The sequence below is a fragment of the Lipophrys pholis genome (genome assembly GCF_963383615.2).
Source record: "Lipophrys pholis genome assembly, chromosome: 1".
NCBI lineage: Eukaryota > Metazoa > Chordata > Actinopteri > Blenniiformes > Blenniidae > Lipophrys > Lipophrys pholis.
In genome coordinates this window covers 51,070,930-51,083,988 of record NC_137635.1, presented here as the reverse complement: position 1 = coordinate 51,083,988, position 13,059 = coordinate 51,070,930, and the positions used below count along the sequence as shown (strand labels likewise).

General features: G+C 41.5%; 1 protein-coding gene across 1 annotated transcript in view; it reads left to right on the top strand.

Annotated features, from left to right (window-relative positions):
* The window catches only part of obscnb (obscurin, cytoskeletal calmodulin and titin-interacting RhoGEF b), a gene marked incomplete at its 5' end in the record, with an annotated part of 80,331 nt that overhangs the window by 63,773 nt on the left and 3,499 nt on the right, over positions 1-13,059 (top strand). Inside the window, 21 exons of the mRNA XM_080471872.1 lie at positions 94-126; positions 242-340; positions 602-820; positions 1,793-1,826; positions 1,914-1,966; positions 2,051-2,149; positions 5,419-5,558; positions 6,481-6,681; positions 6,773-6,852; positions 7,621-7,791; positions 7,873-8,032; positions 8,163-8,279; positions 8,358-8,522; positions 8,597-8,755; positions 9,203-9,380; positions 9,997-10,110; positions 10,186-10,353; positions 11,141-11,243; positions 11,331-11,460; positions 12,827-12,920; positions 13,006-13,048. Of these exons, the coding sequence (XP_080327998.1) occupies positions 94-126; positions 242-340; positions 602-820; positions 1,793-1,826; positions 1,914-1,966; positions 2,051-2,149; positions 5,419-5,558; positions 6,481-6,681; positions 6,773-6,852; positions 7,621-7,791; positions 7,873-8,032; positions 8,163-8,279; positions 8,358-8,522; positions 8,597-8,755; positions 9,203-9,380; positions 9,997-10,110; positions 10,186-10,353; positions 11,141-11,243; positions 11,331-11,460; positions 12,827-12,920; positions 13,006-13,048 (2,560 nt within the window). The remainder of the gene's footprint in view (positions 1-93; positions 127-241; positions 341-601; positions 821-1,792; positions 1,827-1,913; positions 1,967-2,050; positions 2,150-5,418; positions 5,559-6,480; positions 6,682-6,772; positions 6,853-7,620; positions 7,792-7,872; positions 8,033-8,162; positions 8,280-8,357; positions 8,523-8,596; positions 8,756-9,202; positions 9,381-9,996; positions 10,111-10,185; positions 10,354-11,140; positions 11,244-11,330; positions 11,461-12,826; positions 12,921-13,005; positions 13,049-13,059) is intronic.

The window sequence follows — 13,059 nt, the reverse complement described above, 5'->3', positions numbered from 1 at the left end:
CGAGAACGATTAGCTTTAAAATTCTCCCGTTTTAAGATTGTCCGGTACAAGATACGTTCACGTTCACGTTTGTTTCAAAATGTGTTTTTGCAGATCCTGGAGAGAGGATGCCACAAGATAAGCGAGGTATTTTGGAAGATTTATACCTAAGACGTGTACACAAACAGAAAAAAACGGAGCTGCTCAGAGATACTGATACACTTGACTTTTACGCTCGGGGTTTCTATTGTTTCCTCCACAGACTCTAAGGAGCCTCTGGTGCCGCCTCGATTCCTCGAAAGGTTCAGCAACAGGAAGGTGAAACAGGGAGCCAGCATCACTCTGTCGGTTCGAGTCGAAGGTACTTTCATCTTCTTTTTTTTTCACATCAGGCTCTCCGTCATGCATTAATTAATATCGCGGGCAGTATATCTAAACATGTATCTGTATTTTAAACGCAGTGTGACTGTATGCCACAAAGAGATTTTTTGACGATTGAGCAACTTTGAAGCTCCTTCAAATGTCTGAGTGACATTTGGCTATGGCAGATTTATGTATTCCAGTAAAAGCTCCAGATTTGGTCATGATCATCCTGAGCATCGGTGCCGTTCTCTCCTCTCAGGCTCGCCCACCCCCACCGTCAACTGGCTGAAGGAGGAGTCGCTGGACGACGTCCTGTGGATCAAACCCGACACCAAGGGTTACAAGATGGCGAGCTCGGGGCGGCAGCACAGCCTCATCTTGATGGACGTGGGCCCGGAGTACAGCGGCGCCTACACCTGCATCGCCACCAACAGGGCGGGGCAGTCCATCTCCACCGCTCACCTGGAGGTGGACAGCAGTAAGAGACACTAACCCCCATCTTTGGAGTTTTTCCTGTTAGGATACGCCACAGTGGGTCATCCACTTTCAATCCCCCTCGTCTCAAATACAAATCACTCTTTTCTTTGTTGCCTTCCCTCCTTTCTTCCCCTCCGTTCCTTTGTCTTTCCCTTTTTTACACACTTCTACTCACTTTTGTTCCGCTACTCTCCTGATTCTGTTTCACTTCCTCCCCTATTTCACTATAGACCACTATGTCATCTGCAAACATGGATAATCCTCTGTGCTGGCTGCAGCCACTGTTATCACCACTTCAAACAAACAAAAAAATAATATAGCAGTTTTGAGGGATATGATAGAAAAGTTTTATCTTATCTTTTATGCAATATTTGTTTCACTTCCACATAATAAAGTTTAGGATCATGAGTCACCATCCAGTGTAAAGAAGCAATAGGTTCCATGGACAAGATTGATGTACAGTAAATATCAAAAAAGGTCACTGCTGACAATTTTCCGGTGGATCTTTGTGGAGTTAATTCAAAGAATGCTTAAATCAGGATTAAACCTCATTTTGATTTAATCGGCAGAGATTTTCAGCTAACTGACATGTGCCATCTGTCACCACATCAGGCAAGAGCAGGTGGAGAAAAAAAAAGACTGAAACCCAAAAATATCTTTTTCCCAAATCTTAGATTTATTAAATTTTTGTTGCATTTTACAATTCTCTTCCCCCCAAGCAGCCCCTCACATTGGCTCTGATATAACCTGTGGAACCTCATCCTGATCCAAGATTCATCAAAGCAGCACAGTGAAGTCAAACACTGGTGGACACACACATTCAGTATCAAACCTTAAATAAAAACAGTCACTGGACAGGCTCCCAGATCTTCTCTATTTTCTAGAAATTATATTGCAGTTGGTGTTTAGTTGCATTAAAAGTTAAATTGTTGCATTCGTCAACACTTTGTATTTTCTTCTTATTTTTTAGCAGCTCCACAACCAAAGAAGGAGCCTGTACTCTCAGAGTGAGTTCATCCCGTCGTGTTCAAATGACAATTTTTCTGAACATTTAAAGACACAAACATTGAAATATGACTGTGAACGGTCCGCAGGGTTCTTGGGATCACCGTTAGTCCTCCAGAGGACGAGGTGGGCCGAGGAAAAGGTACGAGCGAAGCGGCATTTCCTGTTTCGTCACGTGTTTTTCAGAGTTGATGCGTCATTGTGGGCGTGGTTCTCTCCTCTTCAGAGAGTAAGATGCCTTACCTCGGCGAAGTAGGTACTGAGGAGTTCCTCATGAAGCTCACCTCTCAGATCACTGAGATGGTTTCTGCAAAGATCACTCACGGTAAGTGCCCAACTCTTAAATATCCAGCTTTTATTGTTTTAAGCACACGTGGTAGATTACGCTTACTGAACCGGGGTCAGGTCAGACTGTATTTGTTTCCTATCATATCAAAACTCAGTGAGAATCTTTAGTTTCTTCACTTTACTGAGTTTTTGATAAAGAATCAGATGGCAGAAAGCCCCAGATCGCAGATTAACCTGCTTTTTTTTTAAATGAAACGGTAATATAAATCCCAACATTTGCTATTTTGTTATTTGAACTTAACATAGATTTTCATTTATTAATTTATTCATTCATTCATTCATTCATTCATCTTCTCCCGCTTATCTGTTTCCGGGTCGCGGGGGTGGCAGTCTGAGCACTGTCACCCAGGTCACATTGCATCGATTAAGAACCTTTCTAATATGAAACATTTTCAAATATTCCACCAATGAAATAAACGTGTGCAAAAAGTCAGAACTTTTTTTTGAAAATAGAGTAATGAAAACGTTTGAAGTGAAAATGTTGGTGAATTAAGTCAAAATGTCAGTTGAGATCAAAATCAACATTTAAGGGAATCAGAACTATAAAATATTGTAAAGTAAACCTTTTTAATGTATGCTAAAATTATATATAATTGCTTTTTGGGAATTTTGAAAAATATTAGGTGATTTTTTTCAAGAACCACTTACCATTAAAAAAGTATTCTATCGTATTTCTGTATATATACTGTAAATTGAAAAGTTGAGAATAAAGCATATTTCAGTGAATTATTATCACATTTTTATCATTTTCATGTTATTCACTTAAATTAGAGGTTTTGTTTTAGGTAAAAATTGTCATGTGACACACACACACACACACACACACACACACACACACACACACACACACACACACACACACACACACACACTGTTATTGTGACCTCTTGTTTTTCATTTATGTCTGTTTCGAAGGTAATAACAGATTTTGTTTCTCAGTGGTTTCAAGCAACTAAATGTGTTAATAAATTTAAGCTCAGTTAATATAGTAATATTTAAAAATCAAATTTTCAGCAGTAGATGAAGCGTGTCTGAAGATGTTCTCGTGTCTGCATGTTCAACTAATTTCCAGATGTGATTTTTTTTTTTTTTAAAGCATCATTTCAGCTTTAATTAACCAAAATTAAAGACATGTTTTGTTTTCACATCAGAGTCATTAAAACCTTTTAGGTTTTTATTCCAGACTCACGTAACAGCAGGTGGTTTCAGAAGAAGAGAGAGCACCTCCTCCGATTGCCTCCCGATCGCAGTTTGATATGTGTACTAGCATTGCAGCACTATTTGTGCTCTTAATAGATGTTTTCTTTTAGTTAACTTTTATTAAAATTACCCACCTTCTATTATTCTCTCTATTCTTCTCTATTGTTCATTCATTCATTTTTTTTGCTTCTTCCTTGTCAACATCAATCACTTTAAACTGCTTTTATACAGTCAATAAACCTTTAATGTTTTAAAAAATACACAATTTTATTAATGTTGAAGGTCAACAAGTCAGAGCAGAGTCAAACTCTGAAGGACATGACCTTCGATTTGATATGTGAAGCACGGTGGATATCATGCTGATATCCACCATGCGCCATCATGCGCCATCATGCTGCAGGGCTGCTTTGTTGTAACTTTATTGACTCTGTCGAGTCGTGACCAGGAAAAAATAACCTAAATGTGTCAAAATGAAATCCTCAAACATTAAAATTTGGACACAAACACATCTTACTTACTCTTAGTAAGTGTCACAAAGCACAGTGATAAAAAAAACACAGTAGATACTCACCTAACAGGGACCCACACTTTGAATACACAACAGTAGTGTGTGTGTTTGTGTATCAAAGCTGCTCAACGAGTTAAACACACTTAGTTTATGTGAACGTCTGAAGAATACATGCTCATGTCAGTCTATATCCAGACATTTAAATTTCCCGAATTAAAGTAAGATATTTTTTAAAAAAAAAGAAGAAGAAAATCACCTGGTGTCTTCTGGGACTGGAATGAAAATCTGCGAGATGTTGTGTTATACTTTCATCAGGTTTGGTGGAATTCAGTGAATCAGGGATTTTAAGACGTGATCGACTTGGATCATTTTTATACCTGAAAAGAAGAATGTGGTTACTGTTTGGGCGTAACGTGCAAAAACTGTTTTTCTCATTTATCCATTAAGTTTATATGGACTTGATTTCAGAGCTTTATGTGACTTTGAGTTCCATTCAAACATGTTTAAGTGTTTAAAGAAACAGATTTCAGCTTAGTTACTTAGTTCTCCTCCTCATAGCTCTTAAAAAGCTGCGAACGTCTACATTCTACAACCTTCTGACTGCAAATTACAACCAAGTGCAGCTCAGCAGACATTGTGGCTGCTGGACATTTCCAAAGCTTATTGGTTCATATCTTTCAATTCCTGAATCAATCTGACGGATTCACATTTGAAACCAAACCTGTGACGCGAGCGTCCTTCCCTTTCCCTCTCTTCCTGCATGCTGTGGTCACCTTTAGGATCTCCTCTTCCTTTGCTTCATATGAACATCATTTCTTAACCACTTCTACACTCATCAGCTCACCAGTCACAGTAATTTATTGCTCACCCGGTCATTAATTTGTTATTCAGACAGTTTACAGAATCACGAAGTGCTCCAGTGGATGAAATCTTGGCCCAAAACGACCAGTATGTATCCAAGCGCATCAGCATCACCCTTCATTTCCCCCCACTGAGATTTCTCGACAGAAAGCTTATTTAACATACCCCCCCCTTTCACACACAAGAAAAATTGACATGAATTCCCTCCCGATAATCCTTAGATTTTCCTTCTCTGCTCCGTCGAACGTCTTTACTCACCCTCACTACAGTCCAGATCCGTTTGAATTGACGGACAATACATGTTGAACAGCCGACATGTATGTGAGAGCTCAGATGTTTAAAGAAGCTGCGTGTCATCACAACACTAACAGTGATCAAACTCAGCATCAGGCGTCTGAACAAACTATCAAACTGTATCTGAGTCAGTGACGGAAGCAAATAATGGATGTCTTAGTGGGTAAATAGATGATTCATTATTGCCTGAAAATGTGAAAAAAAAACTCGCCTGTTCTGCCTTGAGCACTAATAACTGCTTCATACAGTCGATAGAGAAATATTTTTTCATGTATCTGATAACGTCATAGTTTTCTAATGTGACTTCGGTGATACTAATTGGTGATATCTGTGCGCGATGAAGCGTTTCCCTCTGACTACCTGTTCCCTCCTCGCCGCCGCAGCTTCGTTACGAGTGCCGGGCGCCGACAGCGACGACGAGACCAAGACGCCTTCCCCGTCGCCTCACCACGGGCGCTCTCGTCCTCCGTCGCTCATCGCTGACTCGTCCTCCGAGTCTGATGAAGGCGACGCCCGAGGGGAGGTGAGGAACGATAGAAACAACTGTCTGCGATCGTATGTTTGTTTAAATGAATCTGAATCCCCCCCCTAAAAAAAACCCCTTCCAACAGTGTTCTCCTTCTCATATTATATATGTATCTCTACCTTTAAAGCAGGGATGTCAAACATAAGGCCCATGAGCAAAACCCGGCCCTCAAGGGGCTCCAATCGTCCAAATCTTTGAAACAAATTACCGTAATTTCCAGACTATAAGCCACAACGTTTTTCACACGCTTTGAACACTGAGGATTATAACATGACGCGGCTAATTTATTGAATTTTACGGGTTAACAGGTTTCATGCCGCCAGATTCTACTTTTGTTTTGAGCCTCTGCTTCTCCAAAACTTGGCCTAAAAGTGATATTTCTGCTCTTTGTGACCTCGTCTTGTGCTGCTGCCCGTGGTCCAGAACTCCAGCAGCTGAGCTGTTGGCCGTGAGTGATGCGTTCAGGTGCATCATGTAATCCCGCCTTCTGCACCCCGTGGCTGAGAAATCTTCCTCCTCAGAATCACAATCAGCAAATAACCAATAAAATACTTTATCGACAGACATAAAACCCTTGGTGATTCTCTCTCTCTCTCTCTCTCTCTCTCTCACTCTCACTGTATTTTGCAAAAAGATTTCATTAAAATTGGTTTCATGTTGAGATTGTGGTAAATTTCTGTAGTAATTGTTTGGTTTGATTTTCATCACATAGACTTTGAACCACTAGAAGAAAAAAGTTTAAATTCAAATTTAAAGGTTAATATACCTGTCTGGACCACTCAAGATGAAATTGGACTGTATGTGGGTCCTGAACGAAAATCCGTTCGACACCCCTGATTTAGAGGCTTTTGTCTCTTCATCATTGGAAACAACCAACAAAGCGGACCCTAACGTGTTTCAACATGTTGCTTTATTCCAGATGTTTGACATCTACGTGGCCTCGGCAGACTACAGCCCCACCATGGCAAGCAAAGACTCCATCGCCCTGAAGGAGGGGCAGTACGTGGAGGTTCTGGACTCGGCTCATCCACTCAAGTGGTTAGTTCGGACCAAGCCTACTAAGACCACGCCGTCCCGCCAGGGCTACGTGTCTCCGGCGTACCTGGACAAAAAACTCAAGGTATGGATCAGTACAGCTGATTTTCCACTGCATGGTTATTTATTCTTCTTGATTCTGATTTAAAATTGTGTTTTTGTGTGGGTTTTTTTAGCTTTCGGCCGATACAGGAGAGCTGCCGGAGGCCAGTGTGGAGGAGGAGGTGTCGGAGGGAGAGTACAAGAGGAAACTATTGTGAGTAAAGCTCATATCTCACTGGGCTGAGACAACTGGTGACCAGTTAAAGACCGGAAGATGTGAGGGAAAAATTCCAAATTAGGGACAATATTTATGCGGAATCAAAATAAACTTGCATTTTGTGAGAGTTGCAGGGACTTTTTGGAAGAAAAGTTGCACAAACACTTCTATCTTTAAGACAATGTTTTGTCTTGTTTTTCACAAAAACCAGAACAAGAAGTGTCATTTCAATATTGTGACAAGTTTAGATGAGCCTTTTCTGGTGAAAAACATCGTAAACTTTCCCCAAAAATCTACAATCTTAAGCTTGTATTTCCTCCTTTAATAGATTTTGTTGTATCTGAAAATGCAACAAATGAAATGACTTTTGGTGCAAATGTGCGGAAACATGAAACTTGTTTGTTAATGCTACTGCTAATGCTAAGTCTGATTGTTGGGTTGTGTTGGATACTCTAACCGAGACGGAGTCAACCAAACTAAATGTATGAGAAACAAGTATGTTTTATTCAGCTTAATGTTTTCTTTGGAATTTTTTACATTTTGAATGGTTGTCCCATGAACCGGATTTGATTCTTTCATGGGCCGGTTTTGGCCCCGGGTCCATATGTTAGACATCCCAGACCTAGAGGTTAGAGGAGCAGAATCATCTTCATAAAGAAAAGCTCTCTCCTCCGGTCACCGATCAGAAAAAAAAAAGTCAAAATTCAACTGACACAAGTTTTTGGAGATGAGTGCAGGGTGCTAACTAATGTCTGATGGCCGCAGCCAACTCATCCAGGATCTGATAAACGGGGAGTCGGAGTTCATCCGGGAGGTGGATTTCTTCACGGCTCATCACCTGAAGCACGCCGACGGCCCCGACGCTCCGCCCGACGTGAGCGCGCAGAAGGACGCCATCTTCAGGAACATCGACGAAATCAAGACGTTCCACAACAGGTAAACTCCTCCACTCATCGCTCTGTTTGCACCTTGTGAGGAGGTGTGTGTCTGTTCTTCACCGCCCGTTTCTGTCCGCAGGGCGTTCCTACCCAAGCTGAACGAATGCGACACAGACGACGACGTGGCCATGTGCTTCCTGAAGAACAAAGAGGGCTTCGAGAAGTACCTACAGTACCTGGTGGGCCAGAGTGAGGCTGAGTCTGCGGTCGGAGACAAGAACGTCCACCGCTTCTTCAAGGTAGCAACAACAACATTATTATGATGACATGAGGCACTTCTCCAAGTAACTAGTTGCTTTGAGCTGTTTTGTTATTGCTTCTTTGCATAAATGTAGAATATCTGTGTAAAGAAAACTTCGCTCTCCACAGGAGTTCTCCGCGAAGCAGCAGGCGAACGCCGACCCAGCAGACCCTCCCGTGCGAAGCATCAACGCCTACCTCCAACAACCTCTGGACAGGATTCAGAAGTACAAGGCCACCCTCAAGGTGAGCATGCACACAGAATACTGAGATGTTTAACGCAGATGATTCTCACCCGTCAAGTCTTTGCTCTCGTTCCTGCAGGAGCTCATCCGAAACAAGGCCCGAAACGGTCAGAACTGCTGCCTGCTGGAGGAGGCCTTCGCCATGGTGTCGGCGCTCCCCCAGCGCTCCGAGAACACCCACCACGTCTCCTTGATCGAGAACTACCCCGCAACCCTGGAGGTTCTCGGGGAGCCCATCAGACAGGTGGGGTAGCGTTTCTGCCCTCGATACGCCTCGGCGATGATCCGAGTCCTGACCGCCGATGGTTTATGCTTCAGGGACCGTTCCAAGTGTGGGAGGGCGCGCCGGGAATCAGGTCGTCCTCCAGGGGGCACCACCGCCACTGCTTCCTCTTCAAGAACTACTGCATCATCTGCAAACCCAAGAGAGACAGCAACACTGAAACTCAGTCATACGTCTTCAAGAACATGATGAAGGTCAGGAACATACGAGAACGTCGCTCATCCACTTGAATTTATTTGGAATATTGTAGAAATAGACTTAAATGGATGATGTATCGAGTCACAATTATTGAGCTCATGGGTTAACTGGTCAGAAACACGATTAGGTATAAAAAAAAAAATAATCCTCAGTGAAAGGCTAACTCTAGTAGAGTTAAGGTGGGATTCACCTCTTTGTTAAAGACTTCACACAAGTGTGACACAATTCAACTGGAATGTCATTAAAATTACAAATAGATTCATGAATTCCAGAGAAATCTCTCTCTCTATGCAAGAAACAGAACAAAATATTGGTGATTCCTCAGGCAGCATTAAAAAAAAGCAAGTATATATAATATTACATGTCCCTCTATGTAGATGACACTCAGTTCTACAACTACCAGCTTTCAGGAGATGTTGTGTTCGGTCTCTCTCCTGCTGCAGCTGAATAACATCGACGTGAACGAAACAGTGGAGGGAGACGACCGGGCCTTCGAAATCTGGCACGAGCGCGAGGACTCGGTGCGAAAATACACCTTACAGGCCCGAACTGTGACCATCAAGAACTCGTGGCTGAGGGACTTCAGGGAGCTGCAGCAGAGATACAGCTTACCGGCCTGGAGTGAGTGCTAATAAACACACATCTTCTTCTCCTCTGTCCCTGTTTTACACCCCCACACCGATCCTGTAGCTCCGCATTATGTAATAATGGTGCAATATGTAATAAATGTTCAACTCATTATGTAATAATGCCGCATTTTGTAATAACATTCTTGAACTTGTTTTTTAATAAACTTACCATATAACCATATTTTGTAATAACCGGTTACATATTGCTACAGTTATTACAAAATGTGGGTGTTCCACTTTTCTTTCTAAAGAAAATGTAATAATTTGGTGCATTATGTAATAATTGTTACTCTTTATTCCGAGACATGGTTCTATGTTTAATAATGAGGAAAAAAATTAAGGTTCAGTTGGACTAGAATTCTATGTCACTCTTTGCTTTTGCTAATGTCCTGCTTACAGAGCAGTGGTACAATGCAGGGCTCCAAATCAGGTTTAACCCTTTAGATCACCTGCCAGTGTGGCTGGAAGAGAATTCAAGAATTTTATTACAAAATGCTGCATTATTACATAATGAGTTGAAAATGTATTACATTATTATATATTGCATCATTAACACATAATGCGGTGCTGCAGATCCTGTATCCTTCATGGCTGAACTGTGTTCTCAGGTCCTCCAGATTTTGATGAGATTCTGGCGAACTGCACGGCGGAGCTGGGTCAGACGGTGAAACTGGCCTGCAAAGTCACCGGAGTCCCCAAACCGTCAGTCACCTGGTACAAAGGTGAGGCTCCCGTCTGATATTCCTGCCGCTCGTTTTATTTCCCCATCCGTTGACCGGCTGGCGTGTTGGATGCAGACGGACGCGCCGTGGAGGCGGACCCCCATCACATCATCATCGAGGACCCCGACGGCTCGTGCACGCTCATCCTGGATAACATGACGGCGGACGACTCTGGGCAGTACATGTGCTTCGCGACCAGCTCGGCTGGGAACGCCAGCACGCTCGGAAAAATCACCGTGCAGGGTGAGACACAGAAATCTCCCAGCTATTCAATTCTTCAATACTTCTGCATTTACCACCGAGTGGACAACGTTTGAAGTGAAAACGCATCGTTTTTGCATTTTTGTTTGACACGACAACAACGACACTCTGGAGGTAAACATTGTTCCTATTGCTCCGAGTGCCGTTGTCATGGAAACGGACGCCCACTTAAACTTCGAATAGCGTGTTTTGATTTAATGTATTACTTTAATGGCATTACTTTTGCTCACAATATGCTAGTAATTGTTAAATTACTTGAACTTTATTTTAGTAAGAGAACACTAGAGGGAAAGTTACTATTTCTATAATAAAGCGACTCTATTCTTATAATTATTTACTAAGTAACGTCAGAATTACCTTTTCAAGTAACTTCTTCCTTTCTATTTGCAGTAGCTCGGGGAGTAACTGGGTGACATTTAGTAGAAGCTCATAATAACTAATCAATCACAGTACAATGACGAAACATGCAGGACAAAATGACTCCACGTGACAAAGAACTTTACCAAGTAATTAGTTACCTTGTATTTCTTATAGTTTGCAATTAAGTAACTCTGAAGTACTAATTTTCCTGAATGAGTCTCTCTGGAAGTCCTTTTAATCGAGCCAACGAAGATAAAGTTTGGTTAATTTTGGATCATCAGAGCGGAACCCAGAACTTTCCTCTTGTTTCTTCTTCACCTTCATCTCCTCGGCTGCTGCGCTGCTCCGTCAGCTTCGTTTAGACCTCGAGGCTCCATCCCGCCAATGACTGTTTTGCTGTTTCTTGCAGTCCCTCCCCGCTTTGTGAATAAAATGAGGAACGCTGTGTTTGTCGCTGGCGAAGACGCTCAGTTCACCTGCGTGATCCAAAGTGCTCCCAGCCCGAAGATACGGTACCGACCTCGCACCGTCACCTGTACCTGCTGAGCTGACCTCATGGTTCATCGGTGCTTTGAAAACTGATCCCTGATCTGCCACAGGTGGTTTAAGGAAGGCCGGCTGCTGACGGACCAGGAGAAGTATCAGACCTACAGCGAGCCTCGCAGCGGCGTTCTGGTTCTGGTCATAAAGAACCTGACAGAGAGAGACCTCGGGCACTACGAGTGTGAAGTATGTGTTTACTCCAATCATTTCCCCGTGATGTATAAATGCATTTTGGAAAGGTTTGTAAAACGGGATGAAAACACCCATGCTCCGAAATCTATCGTCCGCGAACACATTTCATGGCTTCATTCAAAAATCCGAGTTAGACTTCAGAGATTACGTCGTACATTGTACTTCTGAGAAATACATAAAAGTAACGTTACATGAACAATTCTGAAAACCAACTTTGCAAATACATTCACAGACTGCCGTGTGTGTACACTTTTGAACACTATGAATACTTTCCAAAAGCATCGACTGAGAACACTGGAAAAACTCTTCAGTCCACCATCGTCTGTGAACACCTATGAAAACTATTACCTGCAAACACTTTTGAAATCCATTTTGTACAATAAGTTCCGAAAACCATCATCTTTGAACCTTACTGGAAACCATTGTCTGCGGACACTTTCAAACATTATTTGCAAACGGTCTGAAATTAGTCTGATAAATCTTTTCTGCGACGTTTCTTGAAAACCACTTTAGGTGAGCACTTCTCATGACTATTGTCTGCAAACACTTCCGACTTCCATTGTCTGTGAACACTTTGAAAAAACCATCAGCCACAAACACAGACATGCATTAAAAGTCAGAAGCACAATCACATTTCTACCACAAATCACACGTTGTATTTGAACTATTTTCAGTCAAATTTGTGCTTTTTCTTTTTTTTTTTTTTTTAAATACAAAGATATATAGATTCAATGTCCTGATGATTCTGGAAATAGAATTCTGTATTCAATTTTAAAAATACAACTTTAAATAAACCATACTTGACAATCCATGAGAACAAAGGGTGAGGACGGTTCAGTTAGATGAACATTTAGAGTTTGAAAAAACAGACAAAACAAAACACGATCACAAAAAATTAATAGTAACAATAATAAAATAAATTGATAAAATAAAATGAAAAATAAATAATAATAGAATAATTAACAATATCACACAAAAACAAGACAAGCATCTTAAAACATATATATATATATATATATATATATATAAAAAAAAATATATATATAAAAAAAAAAATAATAATAATATATATATATATATATATATATATATATATATATATATATATATATATATATATTTTTTTTTCATTTAATTTAATTTATTTTTTAGGGCTCATGTATAAAAACATTAAAGAAAAGATGCTTCGTACCAGAGTTTCCCCCGGCATCACCAAATTTTCTGTCAGTGTTTTAGGACTATCAACGTTTCCTCTCAGATCTCATCACTGAAGCCAGCAGGTCATTTCATCAGAGCTGTGATGAATTAGCACCAGTCGGTCACATTCAGCACTCTGATTCTATTCCTGTGACGTTTCCAGCTGTCCAATCGTCTGGGCAGCTCCAAGTGTGCTGCAGATTTGGTCCCGCCCCCTCCCGTTGCTCGCTCCGGCGAGCAGGCCATCACCATCGAAGGTACGGACTCCAGACTCCGCTTCTCTGTGGACAACGTCTTCGCGTCGACTCTCGTCGTCTCATTCCGTCTTGTTTTCCTCCACAGTCACAGAGCAGGAGACCAGGATACCCAAGAAAACCATCATCATGTGAGTGTGGC